Source organism: Pteropus vampyrus, unplaced genomic scaffold, assembly GCF_000151845.1.
Source record: "Pteropus vampyrus isolate Shadow unplaced genomic scaffold, Pvam_2.0 Scaffold36, whole genome shotgun sequence".
Taxonomy (NCBI): Eukaryota; Metazoa; Chordata; class Mammalia; order Chiroptera; family Pteropodidae; genus Pteropus; species Pteropus vampyrus.
Genome location: NW_011888817.1, coordinates 5,541,327 through 5,550,175, shown reverse-complemented (window position 1 = coordinate 5,550,175; position 8,849 = coordinate 5,541,327). Strand labels below are relative to the sequence as shown.

Genomic DNA, 8,849 nt, shown 5'->3' with positions numbered 1-8,849 from the left:
GTCATCTCTTCCCAGTCTTTATCTCACTTTACATCCATTATCTTTTTTAATTCTCCCCACTGGGGAGAGGTACTGTTAGCACCACAGATAAGGCACAGAGAAGGAAAGTGACTTGCCCTAAGTTACAGTTTGTGCCAACTGCCTGAGCAAATAATTTCTCCTTCCTAATCCTGTTTCCTTATCTGTAAAATAGGACCGATAACATCTGCCCCACCTCACAGACCAGTGGAAGGGTTAAACAATACTGTGCAAGAAAGGGGTTTAGCATGGAGCCTGGAGATGCTCCCTAAAAGTCACTGTTTATTGTTGCTGTTGTTGCTATTAAGTTATTAAATTGTTGTTAAGGGAAACAGAAACCCAGAACAGTCTGAGGCCTGACTTATTGCCACTCAGTGATGTTGTCTCTTGCAGAGATCCCATGGGATGGGGTGATCATGCCCCATTTTGGCCACTGCTGCTGACATGGGATGTGTCTTTCAGAGCTGCACAGCCCAGCCCCCTCTTCCATCAGCTACCAGTCCCCAAAACAGGTACTTGTCTTCTGCAGATTTCCCAGAACAGAGAAAGCGATCTAACTACCAAAGCGGAGGACCCAGGCCCCCTATTCTGCCTCTGGGCAAAAGAAGAAATCAGAGCCAGTGGTTCATTCAGTGGAGAATATCTGTTGAACACCTAGTATGTGCCAGGTCCTGCAATGGGCACCAGGAGCATCGGGAACAAGACCAGACCCTGTTCTCAAGGTCAGAAGTTAAAGGAGAAGACAGAAGACAAGAAAACAAGAGTATGCTGAGTATTATGATAAAGAAGTACAACTGTTCTATATAACAGAAAACCAGACAGGCCCAGGGGTCAGGGAAGGTGTCGCAGGAGACATTCCCTTTGAGCTGGGTCTTTAAGGTGTGGCAAGCGTTCCCCAGGAGCTCAGAGACGCTAGGACCACCTGCCATTTAATAGAGAGGGGACTGGGCCCCAGCGTCTGTCCACTCTGCTGCCAGTCCTCATTTACCCGAACTAGGCACAGCGCGGCTCTCGCTTTCGGAGTTCGCACGCGGAACCCCCAAGTCTGGTCGCGGTGCCCGCCCAGAACCTGGGGCGGAGTCTTGGTCCAGGTGTGCGGCGGCGGCGCTTCGCGGAGGCAGGAAGTGTGTCCTCAGCGGCGGCCCGTGCAGCGCTCCCGCGAGACGCTCACAGGCGCCCCAGGTGAGTGGCAAGGGGGGCGGGGGAGGGGCCGAACCGGAGGCCGCTCATCTGGTGGGACAGGTAAGCCCCGCGCGGGCCTGAGGGGGCGCGAAGCAGGCCGACACCAGTGTGTGGAGATCCCTGAGGCTGCGCCCGGAGGGGGGAGGGTCTCGGGCCGGTTCCTTGGGGACCACCCTCCCACTTCCGGGGTGCGCGGGCCGGGCCGGGGAGCGGCCCGAGCGGGCGCCTGGGCCGGGCGAGCTGAGTGGGGTGAGGGGGCCGTGTTCGCCCTGAAGGCTGCGCCGGCTTGGGGCGGGGGCCGTGCACAGCTTAAGAAACAGTGTCAGGGCGGGAGAGAGGCTGGGTTCGCGGATGGGCTGAGGGCCCCTGCAGCTGGAGAGGGTGGTGCTCGCCCCCAGGGCATTGCTGGTGTAGGGGCTCTAATAGTCCGAGGAGCAGTGCCGGGGTCTGGTTTCCCTTGTCCCAGGACCAGGTGTCCGCAGATGCGGGCTAAGCCTTTGGGGCAGGAGATCGAAGATGCACTGATGCCGAGTGCGAGAGCCGACGGCTGTTTCGTGAGCAGGGCTGGGGTGTCCCTCCCGGCCAGGAGTGCAAGACTAGACTGGGCACGGGGGTGGGGCAGAAGCCAGTGCAGCCGGACTTGTCCTGGGGAACTTGGGAGGAAGAGAACCGTAGCGAGACAGACCACTGAATGTGTGTATTCTTAGGGACTAAGGTGAGGGGAAGAGCAGCAATAAGAAGTTTGGGGAGGGCGGGCCTGGGGCCTTCGGACCCTAAGGAAGATTCCTGCAGTGCCTTGGGGCGCCCAAAGATCCAGTCCCTCCCAGGTTCTAAACCCCCTGCTTGCAGTATCTCATTTAAATCTCACGTGGCCCATGAAGATACTCATCTTTTCTCTTGTTAAAGATGAGAAAACGGAGGCTAGCTAGAGTCTTGGCCCAGCCCTCACAAAACCAAATGTCCAGTATTCCTAGGATTTTGGAGATGGGAGTAGCAGCATCAAGAGGGAGAGATACAGCCTGGACAAAATGAGCCGAGTTTGACTGCAGGAGGGTTCAGAGCCTAGAGGGGAGGGGAAACTGAGACCAGGCACTGTTCTCACCTGGGTTTTGCTCTCTCCTCCATCCCACTGCCATCCAAGATGTGTGGCACAGAGCAAAGTACATGGGCTCTGGAGTCTGGCGGACCACAGTAAAAATCCTGCTCCATCCCTTTCTAGCTAGGTGCCTCTGGACAAGTCGTTGCAGCTCTCTGAGCTTCAGATTCCTGTTCTGTAAAGCAGAGCTATAATATTTACAGGACAATTGTGAGTGTTAAAGCAAAAGTTTTCTTAGGCTAGAGCCTGTTTCTGGCCCATTCATTGCTATTTTCAACCTGTTCACTGCTGTTTCCTCAGCGTTTAGTACAGTGCTGGTCACATGGTAGGTGCTCAGGAATTATTTGTTGGATGAATTTAATGAATAATGGCAAATCCTAAAGCCTTGGAATCGGATGAGGAGACAGTTACGCAGACCATCCATCATTAGTAACCCATTGATGTTCCTACAAACCACAGGTACCCCAGAGCTCAGTGTGGTTGAAACAGTGTAGATATGCTCACCCTCCTCATCCAAGGCCTAAGCTCCCTCTGTGGCCCCTCCTCAGACACAGGCTTGTCTGTGGAGCTGGCCACTTTAACTAACCCCCTTCCTCCCAAGTATTAGATGGGATGAGGCAGTGGATATAAGTCTAGGCCAGGCTAGTTGGGTACAAATAGATGTATTGCTTTAGACAACCTATTTAACCTCTCTGAGCTTCAGTATAGTAACAATAACAACTACAATAATAATACCTGCAAATAGAGTTGTGAGAATTAATTGGTTTAATAACATTTAAAGCACTTAGAACAATTAACTCACTAGAATGTAAACTCCTGCGGTTAGGGAATTTTGTCTATTTTAGCACTGTGTGTACAGAATTTAGAACAGTGTCTGGGCACACAGTAGGCCCTCAGTTAATATTTGTTAGTTGAGTGAATAAGTGAACCCATTCCCATCCCCACCCCACTCCCCACCCCATTGCTCAAACCAAGGCAAAGGTTTTTAACCACTTGCCTCTCTGGGCTGTGAGAGACCATTGCAATTTCAGTTCGCATACTTTTGGAAAGGGGATTTCACACACAAACACCTCCAGACACTGCTCCCCCAGCTCTAGTCAGCCTAGAGCCTAAGTCTTTCTCTTTCCACCCAGTGGTCTTGGTTCTACCCTGAGGTCTCACAGAATGTGTCAGTCCCCCGAAGCAGTTACCGTACCCAGTCCTCTTCCAGACGGGGAGGCAGAAAGGCATCAGACACAGTCCCTGCCCCTCAGGGTTATATAGGCTCATCTTCAAGCAATGGGTTCAAGGCCTGACCCAGCTGACAGCCCAGCAGAAGGCTGTAGTGAGAAGGGCCCCCATCTGACTTGGAGTTCTAGAGGGCCCTTGGAGAAGGAGTGCTGAGTGGAACCAGGAGAATGGGTTGAAAAGTTGCAGAAATAGTTTAAAGAACTCTTGTGTCCTCGTCCTCATTAACCATGGCTAACATTCCCTCCTTCCCTCTCTCCCTTTTTCTGCACACATACACCTGATTTTCTGGAACATTTTGAGATTAACTTTGTAGACAACATGCTCCTTTGTCCCTAAATGCTTCAGTGTGTATTTCTTCAGAATGAAAACATTATATTATATAACCATAGTAATAAAATTCAGGAAATTTAGCATTGACATAACACTATTAAATAATATACAGTCTGTTTTTAAATATCACAATTATCCACATTATCCAATTTCCACTTTTTCCTCTTGAGCCAGGATCCAAGCCAGGATCACTCATTGCATTTAGTTGTCATGCTCCTCAACTTGGGCTTGTCTGATGTTTCCTTATGATTATATTTAAGTTATACATTTTTGGCAGGAATACTTCATAAGTGCTGTTGCCTCCTTAGTGCATAGTTTCAGGAGGCACATGATGTCAGTACATCCCATTATTGGTGATGTTAACTTTGATTGTTTGATTAAAGTGATGTTTGCCAGGTTACTCCAGATAAAATTTTTTTTTGGCTTTTTTTTTTTCTCATTGGCTGCAGCAAGTATAAAGGACTGGAGGTGGCCAAAATGGGGACCTTGACAGTATGTGGGTGAGAGATGATAGTGGCCCTGTTTAGGGAGATGGCATTGATGTGCTCAAAGCACATTGCCTATTAGAGCCAGAACTGGGACTAGAATATAGATATCCTGACATCCAGTCCCAGGTTGCTCACATATTATCAGTTCTAGGACCCAGGTGCCATTAAACCAGGGATAAAAAGATAAGGGATCAATATCTTATAAAATCCAGGCTAAGGGTTGTTATTGCCCTATAAAACCCTACATGTATTAGAACCCTTCCAAATACATCACTACATAATGTTCCATGACTCCCTCTGGCAGTTATTTACTCCGATAATGCCTCATATATCCTACGTGTTCCATCTTACAAGCTTTTTAGCATCTGTTTTCTCCATAAAACTGTGTGTAAATCACAAGAACAGGGTCTGTACATTCATCCTCGGTTCTACAATGCCTAACACAGGGCCAGGTTCAGTGTTTATGAAATGAGTAGTTTTATCTCTGAGCTTGCTAGCAACCAAGTCAAAAAGGGTAAGATGTATTTTGTGGCTTAGCTTTCTTTTCTAATCGAAGGAAGCAAAACTGCTTGGTGTTAAATGTTGCTAGGAGAGCAAATCTGAGCCAGACCGAAATATTGACAGGGTACCTGTTACATTCCCATGTCTGATTTGAAGGAAGAGGGAAAGAAAGATAAGGTAGTAATAATCAGATTGTGTAGCAAGTCATGTGGAGTGGCGTTTGTTGAGCAGCCCCAGAGGCTCTATGCTGGGTGGACTTACCAACAGTGAGAAGAAACTGGGGGAGACCATTCCCCAGAAAGCAAGATCCCAAGAGATTTTTCTTTTTATGGGATAAAATACACATAACATAAAATTTACTATTTTAACTTTTTTTTTTTTAAAGTTAACCATATAGTCCTATGGCATTAAACACATTCACATTGTCCTATAATTATCACCACTATCCATCTCCAGAACTTGTTCATCTTCCCAAACCGAAATTCTACCCATTGAATGCTAACTTCCCATTTCCCCTACCCCTAATCCTTGGCAACCATCATTCTACTTTCTGCCTCTATGAATGTGACTATTCTAGATATTTCATATAAGTGAGACCATATACATTTGTCCTTTTGTGTCAGGCGTATTTCACTTAGCATAATGTCTCAAGGCTCATCTACATTGTAACATGTATCAAAATTTCATTCCTTTTTAAGGCTGAATAATATTCCATTGCATACAGCACGTTTTGTTCATTCATCTGTCAGTGGACTTTTGGGACATTTCCGTCTTTTGTTTATTGTGAATAATGCTACTGTGAACATTGGTATACAAATATATGTTCAAGTCCCTGTTTTCAGTCCTTTTGTATACACCCAGAAGTGGAATTGCTAGATCATACCTTAATTCTATGTTTAATTTTTTTTAAAAAACCACCATACTGTTTTCCATAGCAGCTGTGCCATTCTACATTCCCACCAGCAATATACGACAGTTCTAACTTCTCCACATCCTCCGCAATGCTTGTCATTTTGTTTTTTCAATAGTAGTCTAATGGGTGTAAAGGCCTAGGAGATTTTGACATGTAAGTTATATACAGAGAGAACTTCCTCCTTGGGGAGGGAAGGAACACTAAATGAGGGTTTATGCACATATTTGTGCCTGGCCACATCACAGATCTCTCAGAAACCAGAAGTCTGACACTCTTCAGGTCAAAGCAGGAGCTTGCCCCTGACCTCTGATCCTGACTCCTTCCTGGACTCTCCCAACAGGTGCCTGGCTACAGCAAACCATGTAATGAGCCATGCCCCGCCCCGGACACCCCCGCCCATCATCTGGGCCCCCACGCTTGGGACCCTGGGAGCAGCCAACAGAGCTATGCCTGGAGACCTGTGATGTGCCATCTCAGCCTCCACCAAGCCGCCGCACACGCAGGCCAGATCCCAAGGATCCTGGCCACCATGGGCCCGAGAGCCATACCTTCATCTCTGGCCCTGCTGAGCCTGCTGCAGAGCCCCCAGCCTGCTGCCTGCTCTGGAGACCCTGGGTGTGGGACTGGTGCCGGGCTGCCTTCTGCTTCCGCCGCTGCTGGGATTGCCTCCAGCGCTGCGGAGCCTGTGTGCGGGGCTGCAGCCCCTGCTTGTCCACCGGGGACTCCCCTGAGGGGGCTGCTGAAGCCACGTGGGCCAAGGAGCACAACGGAGTGCCCCCCAGCCCTGACCGTGCACCGCCGAGCAGACGGGATGGCCAGCGGTTCAAGTCAACCATGGGCAGCAGCTTCAGCTACCCTGACGTCAAGCTCAAAGGCATTCCTGTATATCCCTACCGCAGCACCACCTCCCCAGCCCCTGATGTGGACTCTTGCTACAAGGAGCCACTGGCCGAGCCCCCACCCATGCGGCACAGCCTTCCGAGCACCCTTGCCAGCAGCCCTCGTGGCTCCGAGGAATACTACTCCTTCCATGAGTCGGACCTGGACCTGCCTGAGATGGGCAGTGGCTCCATGTCGAGCCGAGAGATCGATGTGCTCATCTTCAAGAAGCTGACAGAGCTGTTCAGCGTACATCAGATCGACGAGCTGGCCAAGTGCACGTCAGACACTGTGTTCCTGGAGAAGACCAGTAAGATCTCGGACCTTATCAGCAGCATCACCCAGGACTACCACCTGGATGAGCAGGATGCTGAAGGCCGCCTGGTACGCGGCATCATTCGCATCAGTACCCGAAAGAGCCGTACCCGCCCGCATACCATAGAAGGGCGCTCAACCCGGGCTGCTGCCCCTGCCACCACTGCCCCTGACAGTGGCCATGAGACCATGGTGGGCTCAGGGATCAGCCAGGATGGTAGGTGGGGCCCCACTGGGCCAAAGGGCAGAGTGGAGGAGGCCCTGGCCAAGGGAGGGTTGCATTGGGGTCTTTGGCCACTGTGGGTCCACTCCTCAGCCAATCCCTGTTCTTCCTCCCCCTTTTTCTCCTCTGCATCCCCTACAGGTTCCTTCTGTCCTTGCTACCACCTGCCAGAGTGGCTTCCAGGCCTGGCCTGGCTAACATGACCCAGGAACCCATACGATTTTGGACTCTGACCTGTCCTGGCCTAACCAAAACCCCCATCACCCACCACAGCACGTGCACACACATTATCTATCTGTATCTTTGTTTTAAACGTTTCTTCAGCCTGGCCAGGGGCGAGTGGTGCCTCCCCTTGTTGGGCTGGGAGCAGAAGTGGGGAGTAGGGTTGAAACCATGTGATGATGACTGCTGCCTCCCTCATGTTCCCTTCCTAGAACTCACAGTGCAGATCTCCCAGGAGACGACTGCAGATGCCATCGCCAGGAAGCTGAGGCCTTATGGAGCCCCAGGTTTGGTCCTGACTCGATGAGTGTGGAGAGGAGAGGGGATTGCCCTTAGGGCCCCCAGATGTCATTCTCCCAGCTTCCTCCTGGGGTGGGTGAGGATGGGATCAGAAAGGGGTGAGAAGCCACAGACACTATCCTAATCCTTCAAGCTGACTTAAAGGGTTCAGATAGGAGAGATTTCACAGGGTCACTCCTGAACCAGCAGGGAGCAGGTGCCCAGAACAGGCAGTGATGGGACCCCAGCCTCTAATCCCAGGTCACTGGAGGGATTCGGAGAGCAGGAGGCCATCCAGCCTGGTGCTGAAAAGGCACTCTGTATGGTTCCTACTGCTGTCTTCTTGGCCTTCACAAGCCCCCGGGAACAGAGTCGTTACCCTTTTACAGAGAGCGAGGCTGGGGCTCAGAGATCAAGAAACTGAACGGGTCACCCAACCTGGATCAGACTGACCCAGGCTCAAGTCCCCCTCTGCTCCTTCTCAGCAGGCTTCTCCCTGCCCGTGGGACCTGGATGAGCGCCTTCCCCTCTCTGAGGCTCTGTTTCCTCCTCCCTTCCCCCTCAGGATACCCAGCCAGCCACGACTCGTCCTTCCAGGGCACTGACACAGACTCCTCAGGGGCACCCCTGCTCCAGGTGTACTGCTAACCCCCACCGGGCCCAGTGGCCACAACCCCTTCTGAGGAGCACAGCCTGCACAATGAAGAGGGGGGACCAGGACCCCCTTTGGTCCTCCACCTTGGCTGACTGGTTCCTAGACCACGTGCATTTCACTGGGCCATGGTGCCTGAATTCTCCTGGATCCCCCCAGCTGGCCTGATCTGTCCTTTTCTGCCCTTGTCAGGTGGCCTGGCCCATGGAAAACAGACTTAGGAGTTATCTTCTGGGATCGAATCTCGGCTACCACTCTAACCTGCCACCCTAACCAATTGTGTAGACTTCTCCCTTGTGGGAGAAGCTGTTCCCCCCTCCCACACTGGTGGGAGGGGGGAACAGCTAAAAAGCTTATCTTCACTGGATTAGGTTGGGGTGGAGGGTCTCTATATGGAGTTCTGTGGGCAGTGCCCACTCCACGTTATGTCCTGTTGAGCAGTTTGTTTCTTCGTTGGTGTTTAACATAGTCATGACCATAACTGCAAGTACAAAGGAAATAAAGACTTCTGCCTTATCTCA

The 8,849-nt window shown here is 50.9% G+C and overlaps 1 protein-coding gene across 3 annotated transcripts; it reads left to right on the top strand.

Moving 5' to 3' along the window:
• Positions 1-1,014: 1,014 nt before the first annotated feature.
• KDF1 (keratinocyte differentiation factor 1) lies at positions 1,015-8,849 on the top strand. 3 transcript variants are annotated; one of them, XM_011357682.2, is made up of 4 exons: positions 1,015-1,260; positions 6,099-7,169; positions 7,610-7,684; positions 8,242-8,849. In XM_011357682.2, the coding sequence occupies exons 2-4, from the start codon at positions 6,131-6,133 to the stop codon at positions 8,322-8,324; spliced, it is 1,197 nt and encodes a 398-aa protein (XP_011355984.1). In that variant the 5' UTR covers positions 1,015-1,260; positions 6,099-6,130; the 3' UTR covers positions 8,325-8,849. The 3 variants fall into 3 exon arrangements, with proteins under 3 accessions (XP_011355984.1, XP_023384958.1, XP_023384957.1); XM_023529190.1 differs by lacking the exon at positions 8,242-8,849 and having other exon boundaries at positions 1,015-1,200; positions 6,099-8,192; XM_023529189.1 differs by lacking the exon at positions 8,242-8,849 and having other exon boundaries at positions 1,223-1,260; positions 6,099-8,192.